This window comes from Saccostrea echinata, unplaced genomic scaffold (assembly GCF_033153115.1).
Source record: "Saccostrea echinata isolate AGI-Se365-2 ecotype Australia unplaced genomic scaffold, CSIRO_AGI_Sech_v1 ptg000001l, whole genome shotgun sequence".
NCBI lineage: Eukaryota > Metazoa > Mollusca > Bivalvia > Ostreida > Ostreidae > Saccostrea > Saccostrea echinata.
The window spans coordinates 1910426-1925638 of record NW_026889750.1 but is presented as its reverse complement, the minus strand read 5'-3'; the positions used below and the strand labels follow the sequence as shown (position 1 = coordinate 1925638).

The following is a 15213-nucleotide window of genomic DNA, read 5'->3' as shown; positions in this document are numbered from 1 at the left end:
CTCGAATAACATGGATATGTCAAAGTGAGTTTGATATCCCAACCACTTTTTCTTTACGTATTTTAACCTACATATCTTGAATCTCTAGCTCAAATTTGTTTCTTGGCCCCATCAAGTTTGAGATAATGAGATTTGACTGCATTACCTTTTCATTAAGATTTACTGTTGTAAATGGTAAGTTGATTAAGATTATTCTCTTTACCTCTAGACTTTTCTTCTCCTCCACTTGAGGTACTAGATGAGTGGCGTATATTAAGATACATTCTCTTTACCTCTAGACTTTTTTTCTCCTCCATTTGAGGAACTAGATGAGTGGCGTTTATTAAGATACATTTTCTTTACCTCTAGACTTTTTTTCCTCCTCAGCTTGAGGAACTAGATGAGTGGCGTATATTAAGATACATTCTCTTTACCTCTAGACTTTTTTTCTCCTCCATTTGAGGAACTAGATAAGTGACGTTTATTAAGATACATTCTCTTTACCTCTAGACTTTTTTTCCTCCTCAGCTTGAGGAACTAGATAAGTGGCGTTTATTAAGATACATTCTCTTTACCTCTAGACTTTTTTCTCTCCTCCATTTGAGGAACTAGATGAGTGGCATTTATAAAGATACATTCTCTTTACCTCTAGACTTTTTTCCTCCTCCGCTTGAGGTACTAGATGAGTGGCGTTTATTAAGATACATTCTCTTTACCTCTAGACTTTTTTCTCTCCTCCATTTGAGGAACTAGATGAGTGGCATTTATAAAGATACATTCTCTTTACCTCTAGACTTTTTTTCCTCCTCAGCTTGAGGAACTAGATGAGTGACGTTTATTAAGATACATTTTCTTTACCACTAGACTTTTTTTCCTCCTCAGCTTGAGGAACTAGATGAGTGACGTATATTAAGATACATTCTCTTTACCTCTAGACTTTTTTTCCTCCTCAGCTTGAGGAACTAGATGAGTGACGTATATTAAGATACATTCTCTTTACCTCTAGACTTTTTTTCTCCTCCACTTGAGGAACTAGATGAGTGGCGTTTATTAAGATACATTTTCTTTACCTCTAGACTTTTTTCTCTCCTCCATTTGAGGAACTAGATGAGTGGTGTTTATTAAGATACATTCTCTTTACCTCTAGACTTTTTTTCTCCTCCGCTTGAGGAACTAGCTGAGTGACGTTTATTTAACTTCAGCCACGGCCCCTCCCACTTCGTGTTCTGAGTTTCACCCCCTGTCTCCTGACTGGGGACACTGGACGGCTGCTTTGACTGAATGGACTGATTTGATTGGCTGGATCCTGTGGTGCTTTTCCTGGCCACTGACCGCTTTTTTCCTGGGGCTAGAGGACTGGAGGTGGGGGTCTTTGTCACAGGTAGAGGAGTTGGTGATGGACTGCTCTGTGTCTTTGCTATCTTTAATACTGAAATTTTACCACAAAGTTTCAAGTATTGAATATGCTGGAAACCCACCCACTCCTTGTGCTTTTTGCTATGTGGCCCCTTCATATGGTTTTCAAAATAGGAAATTGATTTTATTTCAAGGTTTCTTTACAGCATGAAGTCCAAATTTTGTTCACAAAAATTTACACACACAGTACTTTGAGTGGCAATGCATTAAAAAATAGACTAAGTCTTGGGCAGAAAGCAAATCTCTAAGAGGTACCATATATGCATTTAAAACATTTAAAGAATTCTATTGTTTAAACAATTAACCATTCTGGAAAATATCTGTACTTCTTAACAGTAAATAGATAGTAATTGAAATACTCATTTGCTGAAGTACCTTGAGATGGTCCCTGGGAGTTTCCCTCTTCCGAATTTCCTCGTGTATACTCTACTACATGTTTCTTATTAGAAGGCATATTTGTTCGTCTCATTTTACCAGTGGCCTTGTTTGCATTGGACTGAAAAAATTATTTAAAAAACATGAAAAATTTCAAGAAATCTTTTTCCTATAAATATATTTACTATTTTTTTTCTCTTCTCTTCATAAAGTTACAGTTTGAATATTTTTTACCAGAGCAGTGAAAAGAGGTTCCAGGCGAGTGGATCCCCTGTATATCCATTCAATCCTTTTATCTGCCAGAAAATACATCTTGGCCAGACTTGAATCAACCTCCTCAACTTTTGCAGTCCACCTGCCAAAGAAATATCCCAATCAAACATGTTACGTTTAAAATCCTATTCACACTACAGCTGAACTTCAATTTCTCAAATATATATCTTGAATACCATATGCCGAAGTGATTTGAAAGCCCCAAGCCCTTTTTCTTTAAGTATTTCACCCTCAATATCCTGAACCCTCGGATATCTCAAAGTCTTTACTCGGACCCATCGAGTTTGAGATAACGAGGTTTGACTGTAAGTACACATAATGTATGTTTCTGTCAATTTAGAATTAAGAAATTTTACCATTTTCCATTCCATTCTGTCCTCACTGTTTGACCCTTGTTCAGTCGGACCATGGGTCTCTAGAAAAAAACATTTGTGAAAATGACAATCATTTACATGTGAACATTTACAGGTCTTATGTGTACAAAGCACTGAGAGGACTTAAGTAAGTATTAACAGGTAATTTTATATGTGAAGTGCCCTGTCTTACACCCACCTCTGGGTACTGTTTAAGATAATCTTTGATGAATTCCTGAGAATCTTGATGAATATCCTCCCAAACATTTGCACCTGGATACAGAGAAAAATGTGCGTGTACTTCAAGAATTTCATTGATATTAAGAAAATTTTGTAATACACTGCTTTAATCAGAAAAATTCTTTCACCACTAACAGCAATTTCTTTCTTCAGACAACTAACTTTGCTTGAGAAATATTCACTTACTCTGAGCCAATACTTTATGAATATCCTCAGACCTGGAATACTGGGCATATCCATCATCAAAGAAAATTAAATACCTGAAAAATCAGACCTTAATCATGTAAGTATAGTAGTTGGATTACAATTTTTTAAATTATTTTAATCAGCTATCTTGTCCCACCTGTAAGCATTTCTTTGGTTTGGGGTCTCAGCCACAATGCCAGCATAAAATGAAGCTAAAGACTCTTCATCTTTGTACAGAGCTGTGGATAGAATTGTTTTGAATAATTTGAACATTTGAATAAAGATCACAAAATGGTGATTCTTGCGTTATTTTTATCACTGTGGACAAAACTACAGCTCTTACCAACCACCCTGGTTCCGACGGACACCGGCTTACTCAGTGAATCCTTGAAGGCAATATTCAGAGCTGGCAGGGACTTTCTTCCCTTGCCATCGAACTTCACTGTATAAAAATTCTACAAACACAATGTTTATCATTTAAAAATTACTGCATGCAGTTCTGATTTTGTTCATGGTTATTTTCGCATTTTCTATAAAAAAATTTGATCTTACATGAATAAACAGTTTACTATTATTTCATAATAATTAATTTTTCAAATTAATTTCACTACTTTTATATTTACTGTTTTAGTTTATCATAAAAATACTGGTGGCAGTAAAATAAGTAAACCTTAAAAAAGAGGAAGAAGAAAAACACACAAGTTAATGATTGAGTAAAACATGTACTTACATAAGCTAAATCCTTTGCCACTGTCACATCCACTACAGTACCCTTGTACCAAATATCATTGTATTTTTTGCCAAGCACCTTGCTTCCCTCTTTAATGTTCCTGTCATAAAATAAATAATGCAATTTCAAGAGATTTAAAAAAAAAAGGATTTAGGAAGCACAAATTTTATCAAATAAGAGATTTTATGTAGTTATCCATGCTAGACATTTTGTTTTATATAATGTATACAACTCATGAGCCCCACAAGCCAGGCGCACTTACATTGCCATTTGAAGATATGCCATCTTAGTTTGAGCACTGGACAGTACTGTGGTGCTCTTATTTGATGAAGGCTGAAAAGAAAAAATGAAATTGCTTAAAACAGAGTTTGCAAAAATTAAAGTGATTGAAAGTCTTCTTTGAAGTATTACTGAATTTTCTCCTCACTATTGATTTCTAACATATCTATGAAATGTAACTGTACTTTGAGAAAAATCAACTAGCACTGGAAATAAAATCATGGAGTGGATGGTCTAATTAAACCTTCAGGCATTACTGGATGCTACCTGCTTAGTGCTGCCCTAGAAATACAATTAAAGATCAGTCTGTGTTAATTTAATCCCTTTGGGCTTATCTGGGTGTTACCTGTGCCCTAGAAATAAAATTAGAGGGGCCTCCTCTAAGTTAACCCTCTTCAGGCCTCTTGGGCTTATTATCAGGGTGCTACCTGTTGTGTGGTGCCTAAAATAATATTACAGTGTCCTCCTCTAAATTCACCCTCTCAGGCATATCTGGGCGTTACCTGTTGTGTGGTGCTCTGTTGTTGTTGATTGATTGAATCATTTATAGCTCCTGTCAAAGCCTGTCTCAGATTAGCCAAGGATGGTGAGGAACTTTTCTGCTGGGGTGGAATCTTCAAAACCTGGAGTCTATGAAAACAACAGCATTTACAATCAAAAATACAAAAATAAATTAAGAGATCAGATTCTATGTCTGCTTCCATATACAGTAAAACCTTGATACCTTGAAGTCTATGGGACTGGAAAAAAATGGGAGATATCTAAGGATTCAAGATATCAAAGTTAAAATACATAAAGGAAAGGTAGTTAGGACTTCCTTCTTACTTTGAAATATCCATGTTATTCCAAATATCAATGTTCAAGATACCAAAATTCAACTTTACATGTATCTATGTAGAAGTACATGTACCTTTGATTTTTTGCTGAAACTTCAGGATCAAAAGATGAAGCAATGATTTGGACATCATCATCCGAGTCGGTTTCTTCATTCTTGGCATTGGCTTCTGCTGCTTCTTTTGCCTCCATTTCAGCTGCTACTTCTTTCAACCTGCAAACCCCCAAAACAAGGCTTTTACTTCATTTTTACTAAATAATAGCAGCTTTTCTGTTAATTTGTGATGGTAAAATATAAACAGATATCTTAATTTCTTATAGATTGTATGTGTCATTTATTTTGCATGAATATATTTTAAATTAGTTAAAATCTATCTTCTGGGCTCAAAAACATGCCGACAAACCCATGCCAAGTAAAATAAAAAAAAGAGAAAGAGAGAGCAAAAATAATGTCAATATACATGTATGTGTAGAATAACCCTTAAAACAAGTTGATAGTGGTCAGACAGTATAGCACTCAGAAGAGTAAATAACTCATAAACATTATACTGTCTTCCCAAACCACCATTATTGTTGTTAGAAAATTTATTTTCGCATTCAACTTAGTGATGTTCTTTTACTTTTCACTGATCAATTCACTGACGTATGTGGCTTGAATTAGAGATCTCCTTCATCCCATTATGTAGCAACCAAATTCTCTAGTTCATCTGGTATCATTATCACACACAGACAATGAACCATAAAATTCCTTCGATTCCAAAATAGAGTGTATATACATGTTAATTGAAATAAAAAAGTTAGCTTGCATTCTTAATGGGTAATAAAGAGTGGATGTCTTATTACCTCATGCTTGATTCTTCATCACTTCTGAGGAGCAAGAAAATTACCAATGCATTAAATATGAAATATTGCTAGTTTAAAATTTTCATGCTGCATTCATAGTTTTTTCTTTTATTTTTTTACTCACATGGTCATATACCATTACATTTTTATCATTACATGTATTTGATAAATAAAACTCTTGAGGTCCCTAAGCTGCCCATAAAATTAAACATATCTTGGTTGAAGAAAACCTTTTTTTGTCTGTTCCAGATGGATTGACTGAAGACAAAGTGATCACAATGAGTCTGTCATACTCTGTAGAGCTTATAAAATGTTATTCATGTGTTACTGGTGTCTCTCTCTGTATGTGTATATGTGTACAAAGGTTTAAAATCTTACATTTCTTCTTTATCTGCTTCCTCCAGCTCTTGCTGATAAATTCTCAACCTTTCTTCACAATTACTAAAAATCTTTTCAATTTCTTTCTGTTTTCCTTCAAATAAGAATTTAACATTTTAACTTGCCACTTACATGTCTCTTATCTTAAAGTAAATGCAATTCACAATTTAATCTTATTTGCTGTATTAATACAGAAAACTAATACTTCTGTTTCAGTGATAAAATCTGAGAATTAATTTAAAAAAAAAAAACTTACTTTCAATCCCTCTTATCTGTCCACTAAGATCATTTAGAGTTTGTGTCATTTTTGGTGAATCTTCATTTCTCTCTGGGTCCCCAAACTCATTCAGTGTGGATGCTATCAGATCCTCAATGTCAAATCTAAATTTATACACAGGATCATCACTTTCAGAGTCAGAATCCAGAATCTCCACAACAGCTGAAAAAGTAAGATATTTACTTCTATGAATTTTTTCTTCAACTTATAATCTATAGACTAACAGGTAAGATAGTGCTGTCACGGTTCCAAAATTTTTCGGGTCGGGTCGGTTCTGTAAATTTTCGATTCGGTTTCAGGTTTTTCGAGTCGGGTATTTACATCTATTTTAAACCTTAATTTCATGAATTTAACTTGAAAAATTTTTATTTGTTACATTAAATTTACATTGAAAACAAGTCTTAACCATGCGAACGTCTAGACATCGGTGACTTGGCCTACTATTAGCCACAACCTGACCATTCCTGCTCGTTTTGATAATTATCTAATACTTCCGTGACAAGTGTTTTGTCATGGAATGAAGTAGATTTCAGTTGTGATGTTTTTTTATCACTGTTATCGTCATCATTCCTTTGATTTCTACACCATTTTTTGTATTGAACAGACTCTAATATATAAACCAGATCGAACTGAAATCCGGAAAAATGGAACCGGAACCGAACCGAACAACTTGTACCGCGGTTCTCGGTTATTTTGGGTACTCATGACAGCCCTAATTTAAGAATATCAGACCTTTAATTCTATATGTATATAAGCACTTTTATAGTATTCAGCATTAAATACAACTGTGCCTGCCCCTAGTAGTTGCAACATCAAACACTTTCTTTCAATGATGTCAAGTTAGATTCTTTACAGGTCATGGGGGTAAAACTATTTTCATTGACTAGTTCAGTTTTCTCACTAGATTTTAATTGAAAACATATACTCACTTTACATGAAAATCACGAAACTCCTTACATTATTTTCATTCATGTTCATATACGAGACTCAAAAATGACATCAATATCATTTCTAGCCAGACTTAGTAAGACATTAACAGTGATTAAAGAGAAATTTTTTTTTATCATCTCTCAACTTGTGCATGTTGAAGTCAGTTTTTTACCACTTTTACAATAAGCAATTAAGATGTCATTGTGAATCTTGTATAACATGTCATTTTAGTTCATGAATAAGTTAATCAATATTAAAGCTTTAAGAATACCTTTGTCATTTCTTATAACCTCCTTAGACTGAGGTGGTGGCATTTCTGCATTGACTGATGGATTTGGAGTTGTTTCCATCTTGTCGGCCATGATGTTGCAACACAATGTTAAGATCTTTAAATGATAAAATCAAAAGGCTACAAAAAACAAGTAAAAGTTGTATAACTGGTTTAAGAGCAGCTACAAACTGACAAGGTACATGTGATTATCGCTGTTTGAAAACAAAAGATAAATGCAAAGATCGATAAATGCTCTTATACTAACACTATAGAAACAGAAAAAAAAATCAAGAATTACATTAAAATAGTTTTGGAATATCAACAATGGTAGAGCAATTTTGTAAACTTAAAACACATCTTCGAACAATAACGCGGAAATCTTCTGTTCAAGGAGGTAAAAATAGCATTAAAATACCTAAAAGTTGGAAACCCCCCTACATTTCCGGAAAGATCAAGAAATTTAAAAATAGCTGAATATATATTCATTCAAAATTCCTTGAAAATATGTGAAAGTCATTTTCAAAAAGATAATATTTTATCCCATCATAAGTATATGCAAAAAAATCGTCATTGTTGATTTCGTTATTTTCCGGTTTTTTTTGGGTTCCGTAATTAGCGGGCTTTGACTATATCCTGCTTGAAATGCATCAAAAATGACAGAGAGCACGTGGAATGATTTACCTGTATCTTTGAGTGATTTTATCCACCAATCCCTCCGAGATGGAGGATTTATAAATCCAACACCTGTACAAGCAGCATGTATTCCATTATTTTTAAGCAACAAGGATGTGGCAGCCGAGGCAGTAACAGGGAGTGGTAAAACTTTAGCTTTCATAGTGCCAATCCTAGAGATTCTGAAGAAACGAGGCAACTGGTCCAAAAAGGAAGTAGGGGCCATCATTATTACCCCTACAAGAGAACTTGCTATACAGATCAATGAAGTTTTATCACACTTCCTGAAGCATATATCTGATCTGACTTCGTTGCTTCTCATAGGAGGTGAAAACCCCATCAAAGATGCAGAGAAGTTTAAGGCTAATGGTGGTGAGTACGGATGGTGAAGAATTAAAGCGGTGTATGATACACATTAAGATATGTGCTTTCTATTTCCCTTACAGTCATTTAGGGTATTCTGAATCACCCCGCATTTCGCGACTCTCGGTAATTTACCTTATTGCTGTACTTCGCACAATACATGTACACATGTGACAACCAACAAGTCATTAACAGCATGGTGCATACTCACTACTTACAAAAACTAAAGAGGTAAACATAATGTGTTAATTAAAAAATTAATAATTTAATTCATTAACTTGCTATCCTTTTCGAAGAAAATGCCCATGTAGAAACGTTGCATGGTATTTCTCATCATTATCGTAACGTTGGTGGTGGATGAAAGACAATTTTTATTGATAGAAAGACAATTTTATAACAGCGATTTTTTTCACCCTTTGGGAAAGGGTCCGGTACCGGTTCAATTGGGAAAATTTGGCATCAAAGTAGAACAAAGGAGTAAGGAGAATTTTCTATCATTTAAACAAATGAAACGCATTTTGCGTTTATTCCGTTCTCATTACCTATTACTCCATGTTTTAAAGAATAAACAACAATTATTTATTATTTTTCATATCAATGTCCCTTGTTTTCGCATTTTCAAGCTCTCAATTTATCAAAATGTATGACACTACGCTGCTTACACCACAGGTCCCGCCATCCATTACAACTGATCTCAACTTTCGATTTAAGGGGAAGTGAAACAATTAGTCAATTTGTACAATGTTTCATATGAAAAGAAATACGATGTCATCGTAATCTGTTGCTTGGCAGTTGAATTGGGAGTTTTTAAGTCTCAAAATTGGGGAAAATTAACATGTTTTGGCATTGGGAACGGTACCGTTTATTGGTACCAGATATATAAGGGGGAAAAAAAACACTGTATAAGATTTCATGAGCATTAATTGTTTTTGATAACACCTCAGAAATATATTAGTTATGGCCGCCTTTGTAGCCCCCTACAGTTTGGGGTATTTCGAACCATGTGTGTATATGACTGCAGCGGAATAAATTGCACATGCTACACACTTGTTATATGTCAGATATTTTTATATCATTGTTTTTTCTAAAATGCAAGGGGTATGAAAGTAATTATTTGACATAGCAAGAAGTAATAAAACTATCCCAGGTATACCCTTGATCAGTATTGATCCTTTTGTCATACAAATATGGACATGCATATGTACACATATACTGATGTATAAGTATGCATATGCGTATAAGTTATGCAGTGAAATATGTCATTCTTGATAATCGTGATATCTAAATTTGAGTTGGTTTAATTTCTTTTCATACATTTTTTTTTTCATAATCATTGTCATTTTTTTTAGGGTAGCCTACTCGTAGAATTATGATTAGGTATATATTACATTTTCAATGTTAATTGTTTTGCATTGAAAAAAATTCAGAGGGGAATAAAATGACAAAATTTTATTTACAAGACAACAATTTACAGTCAAATATTTTTTGGAACCATTATTTCGTTGGTAATTGCTTTTCTGCATGATCCACTTCTGAGAACGCTGTTTTATACTGCGACTACAGAGGGGGGTTTTAATAAGTTTAAAATAAACAAGAACAATCGACAAGAAAATAATTTTTTTTATTTTTGAAGCCTTTTGGTAAACAATATCGACTAATTTATGAATTATTTTGTTGTTATCTGTCCGTTTTTAGCCCATTTATCCAGTGATTTGAAATACCCAGAAGTGACCTGCAATACACTAAAAAGGTGATGTAAATATAACCCACGTCAAGGTCGCTGTACCAAAGATAGACTCACCCTATACAGTAGATCTAAATTTTCATGGAATTGGCTTTCTTTTAATACGAAACAACCATTTATAAACTTAATAAAATCGTTTGCAGTCAAAATGTAAAAGGTGATTCAGAATACCCTAAATGACTGTATTCTTCAGATAGAATTGCATTTACAATGGTTAACTTACTGAAAGAAATTCTTAAAAAAAAATCAGCCCCTCTAACAAGAAACTATTCATATGCTTGCATGCTCCTTGGAATTTTGTACATTGATAAGAACAGCTAGTGTGTTAAGATATATTCAAGCTGTAGATGAACTGACTCAGTGTTACTTTTTTTTCTCACGCTTACAATGTTCATTAAAAAAAATGTTAAATGTACAAATATCTTTATATTCTAGGAAATATCATCATTGCCACACCAGGAAAGTTTGAAGCCATGTTGGAAAAACCACAGTATGGATTGAATCTTGCTGCTAGTGTAAGGTGTTTGGAAGTGTTGGTTTTGGATGAAGCAGACCAGCTTCTGGATTTGGGATTCGAGGCCAGCATCAATACAATATTAAGTTATCTACCCAAGCAACGAAGGACAGGTTTATTTTCAGCAACCCAAACTGATGAGCTAGAAAACCTTATCAGAGCAGGCCTAAGAAACCCAGTACGTATCAATGTGAAGGAAAAGAAAAAAGCCGATGGCAAAATTGAACAGAGAACCCCCTCAACGTTAAAGAATTTTTATATGACTGTAGAAAGTGATCAGAAATTCAATCAGATGATGAATTTTGTTCAAGCAAGGAAGAATGAAAAAATAATGATTTTCTTCAGCACATGTGCAGGAGTGGATTATTTCTCTAAAGTGTTACAAATTTTGTTAAAAAACACACAGGTATGATTTTTTCCCCTTAATTATTTGATAAAAAACAAATAATTCACAAAGTCTATATGTAATGGGTTTCATTAAGTACAAGTAACTGCAAATTATGTCTTATCTACACCAGTAACTCTGCTTTATATCCAGGTTTTGTGCCTCCATGGAAAAATGAAGAATAAGAGAAACAAAGTGTTTGCCAAATTCAGAAATTTAGAAAGTGGAATACTGGTTTGCAGTGATGTAATGGCAAGAGGAGTTGATATTCCAGAAGTGAACTGGGTCATACAGTACAATCCCCCAAAATCTGCCAACTTTTTTGTTCACAGATGTGGTCGGACAGCCAGAATTGGAAACACAGGAAATGCTCTGGTGTTTCTTCTTCCTGCAGAGGATACATATATTAATTTCTTGAAAATCAATCAGAAAGTTCTTCTACAAAGAATGGAGCCATGTGACAGTGTGAATAATTACTTACCTAAAATTCAGAAATTTGCCCTTAAAGACCGAGCTCTGATGGAAAAGGGAGCCAGGGCATATGTATCATTTATACAATTCTATGCTAAACATGAATGTAGCTTGATTTTCAGAATCAAAGACTTAGATTTTGGTAAACTGGCCACTGGATATGGACTTTTACGCATTCCTAAGATGCCGGAGTTGAAAGGGAAAGATGTATGCAACTTTATTCCAGTGGAAGCGGATTTTAATAGCATTGCTTACAAGTATGATTCAAGAGTCACTTAAGCAATTTTTGTTCACTTTTTGGTACATTTGAAATTTCTTTTATATATTTTTTCAACATCTTTTTAAAAACATTTATCACTACAGTGAATTGTCATTATTCTGTTCACTCTTTATTACAATAGAATGCTTATTGCATTGGAAACTCAAAGCACAAAACCATTTCTCAACAAATCTTATGAAATAAATACATGTACTTTTGTATAAAATAGATACGTTCATTAGGGTGTCTACAAATGCAGAGACTGTATTATTTGCATTGTAAAATTTGGGGCAAAAAAAAATCCCCCCTCCCCGTTTTTTATTGCTGATAAACCTGGGCAGAGGCACAAAACAAACGATGTATCAAGTATTGTCTGATCCATGAAAGCCTATTAGGTGTTAAGCGACACTTGACTGATTACACCTTGAAAGGTTTAAAACCTGATTACTTTAGCTATAAGCACAATTTGATTCTAATGAAGTATTTTTTAATTTTTTGATAGAGACAAAAACAGGGAGAAACAAAGACAGATAAAGCTTCAGTCAGAAGAATCAAAGCCATCAAAATTCCGACGTCCTCCAAGATCCCAGGCCTGGTCTAAACAAAAGGAGAGGAAAGATCGCAAGAAAAAGAGAAGGGAGCAGAAAGAGATGTCTAGAAAGAGGAAAGCTGAAGACGAGGAAAAGGAGGAAGAGGAGGAGGATTTTCAAGATGATGTTAAACTTATGAAGAAACTAAAGAAAGGAAAAGTAGGAAATAATTGCCTCTTCACTTTTGTATATTAAATGCTATATACTTCTGCAACAGAGAAATACAGGAGATAACCTTATTTATTATGTATCAGGGTTGCAAATAACTTTTAAAACCTTAGAGGTCATGTATGCCCCCTATTTACAAGTTTTACTAGCCCACATTGATGTTTTGGGGCCCATTTGGGGATATTTTGTCCACTTCACAAAAAAATAAATTCTCGATCTTTTTGTATCATAATCTCTGAGAAGTACATGTATCCTTTGATTTCCACAGTCTTTTATTTTTCTGTGGATTTTGACACTGTTTGCATGAACATCCACATTTTCCTTCACTTCAAGACCTCACATAGTCAAAATGTTGATGTGATTCAGGGTCTAGAAAACATTTGGTAGGAACATAGTCTTGAAAACGACATTCTCCCTCCGAGTCTTTGATCCTGCTATTTTGCTCCTACATACACCTCTGTCAATGCCCTTGTAATATGAGGTACATGTATGAACAACAATTCTTGATAGAGAATGTGAAAACAAAATTGCATTTAGTAGTATAATATTAAACCATGGTCAGGTCTGGAAAAGTTCAGATAAAATTCTTACTTGCCATGTGAGGGATAACATCCCCAAGAGTTGGTCACCAAAGGACAAAATTACTCACATTTGTGAGAGATTATTTGCAACCCTGTCTATACTCACTAAATAAGGCTATCACCTATAAATCAAAACTATTGATTCACTTGCTAATCAGCTGAACCCTGAATCTAATTTGTTCAACAGTGTATGGGTAGGTAACAAATTTTGCATTGAATGTGCATTGAATTCTCTTACAAAATTGAAATTAATCTAAACACCAGGAGATCACTGTCAATATTCGGTTCATAAACCTGTTCAAGAAAATCCACCCCTATATATTTATTTAGCTACATGAAAATTATCTAAAGAAACTTCTGGTTTTCAAATATTGTTTTGAGTACATGATGTACTCTGTACAACTCATTCACAAAAAAATTGTCATACAGGGATATAAATATTGTCCTTGTGTACAGGTGCACTTTGTTCTTGTCCTCATATAAATTACATTTGTGGATATTTGTCCAGTACTGTATTGATCAACATTTGTGTTTGTTTTATTCAGATTTCTATTTTGATCAACATTTGTGTTTGTTGTATTCAGATATCTATTTTGATTAACATTTGTGTTTGTTTTATTCAGATTTCCAAAGAGGAATTTGACTGTCAGTTTGCTCCTTCAGACAGTGGAGAAGACTGAGTCCATTATGGTTTTAAGTGATGACCTCAACAGCGAGTTCATTATTTTATCAAGAATGCTGTATTGTTACTGTTATTAATGCATCAGCTAATCAGTATCAAGTGTAGCATAGAATTGTACATAACCTGGCCCCAGGATCATGAAACATCTTAAGCTTAAGTCAAAATCTTTATTTTATACTACAATGTTGTAGAAGTCAAGCAGACCATAATTAAAATATTTTTTAATATTGCTTCACAAAAATGTTGTTTTCTGCAAATTCAATAATAAATAAAAATTTTACAACCGATTGAAAATTTGACTTAAGTCTAAGACTGTTTCATGATCCTGGGGCCAGATGTCAGACAACGCTATTAAAGAGAAAGTGCAGCATTACTCATTGTACTGAGCAGTGATTCATGTTTGTGCATCTTGAATAATTTTATTGACTATACATTTTCAGTAAAGTAAATATAATTATTTCACCATGCAATATTTCTTATCATTTTATCATCTTTAATCTGCACCGATACATATTTTGCAATTAATACTTAAGAAGCAAATTGGCTTTTAGGTTAGCATGTTTACAATACTAAATTCATGTGTTAAGAAATAAAGTAGTTTGAAAATTTCCCAGTACAGTAAAACTCGGTTAGAAGGAAGACACTGGGACTTCAAATTTTGGTTCCATATAACAGAGATTCTTTATATCCGTATAAGGGACATAATGCAAAGTCTCCTATGGGATTCAAAAAAATTTCTTATAACTGAGATTCCTTATATCCGTATAGGGAACATAGTGCAAAGTCTCCTATGGGATTCAAAAAAATTTCTTATAACTGAGATTCCTTATATCCATATAAGGAACATAGTGCAAAGTCTCCTATGAGATTCAAAAAAATTTCTTATAACTGAGATTCTTTATATCCGTATAAGGAACATAGTGCAAAGTCTCCTACGGGATTCAAAAAAATTTCTTATAACTGAGATTCCTTATATCCATATAAGGAACATAGTGCAAAGTCTCCTATGAGATTCAAAAAAATTTCTTATAACTGAGATTCTTTATATCCGTATAAGGAACATAGTGCAAAGTCTCCTACGGGATTAAAAAAAATTTCTTATAACTGAGATTCTTTATATCCATATAAGGAACATAGTGCAAAGTCTCCTACGGGATTAAAAAAAATTTCTTATAACTGAGATTCTTTATATCCATATAAGGAACATAATGCAAAGTCTCCTACGGGATTAAAAAAAATTTCTTATAACTGAGATTCTTTATATCCGTATAAGGAACATAATGCAAAGTCTCCTATGGGATTCAAAAAAATTTCTTATAACTGAGATTCTTTATATCCGTATAAGGAACATAATGCAAAGTCTCCTACGGGATTAAAAAAAATTCCTTATAATTGAGATTTCCTTATAAGCGAGTTCTTT

General features: G+C 33.7%; 2 protein-coding genes across 4 annotated transcripts in view; one reads left to right on the top strand and one right to left on the bottom strand.

Annotated features, from left to right (window-relative positions):
- The window catches only part of LOC133182849 (histone-lysine N-methyltransferase SETDB1-like), a 38281-nt gene extending 30554 nt beyond the window's left edge, over positions 1-7727 (bottom strand). For 2 of the 3 annotated variants that reach the window (XM_061317696.1, XM_061317704.1), the window contains exons 1-17: positions 7663-7727; positions 7365-7479; positions 6143-6325; positions 5887-5980; positions 5509-5532; positions 4742-4879; positions 4335-4461; positions 3815-3885; positions 3553-3652; positions 3166-3277; positions 2980-3061; positions 2823-2896; positions 2596-2669; positions 2400-2458; positions 2005-2125; positions 1771-1891; positions 1121-1408 (exon numbers count right to left, since the gene is read on the bottom strand). In XM_061317696.1, the coding sequence (XP_061173680.1) occupies positions 1121-1408; positions 1771-1891; positions 2005-2125; positions 2400-2458; positions 2596-2669; positions 2823-2896; positions 2980-3061; positions 3166-3277; positions 3553-3652; positions 3815-3885; positions 4335-4461; positions 4742-4879; positions 5509-5532; positions 5887-5980; positions 6143-6325; positions 7365-7455 (1759 nt within the window). In that variant the 5' untranslated portion in view covers positions 7456-7479; positions 7663-7727. The remainder of the gene's footprint in view (positions 1-1120; positions 1409-1770; positions 1892-2004; positions 2126-2399; positions 2459-2595; positions 2670-2822; positions 2897-2979; positions 3062-3165; positions 3278-3552; positions 3653-3814; positions 3886-4334; positions 4462-4741; positions 4880-5508; positions 5533-5886; positions 5981-6142; positions 6326-7364; positions 7480-7662) is intronic. The other variant, XM_061317710.1, reaches the window with a different exon arrangement.
- A 272-nt stretch (positions 7728-7999) lies between these two features.
- Positions 8000-14166, top strand: LOC133182827 (ATP-dependent RNA helicase DDX55-like). Its single transcript, XM_061317675.1, has 5 exons — positions 8000-8408; positions 10579-11063; positions 11196-11770; positions 12275-12521; positions 13735-14166. Exons 1-5 carry the CDS (start codon positions 8018-8020, stop codon positions 13789-13791), a joined length of 1755 nt encoding a protein of 584 aa, XP_061173659.1. The 5' UTR covers positions 8000-8017; the 3' UTR covers positions 13792-14166.
- Positions 14167-15213: the final 1047 nt, after the last annotated feature.

What these genes read in the sequence shown, in the direction of transcription:
- LOC133182827 (XM_061317675.1), top strand. Translation starts at nt 8,018, where the DNA reads ATGACAGAGAGCACGTGGAATGATTTACCTGTATCTTTGAGTGATTTT. An exon ending in TTTTGTTAAAAAACACACAG is followed by an intron (nt 11,064 to 11,195) that starts GTATGATTTTTT and finishes CTTTATATCCAG; the next exon opens with GTTTTGTGCCTCCATGGAAA. An exon ending in AGAAACTAAAGAAAGGAAAA is followed by an intron (nt 12,522 to 13,734) that starts GTAGGAAATAAT and finishes TGTTTTATTCAG; the next exon opens with ATTTCCAAAGAGGAATTTGA.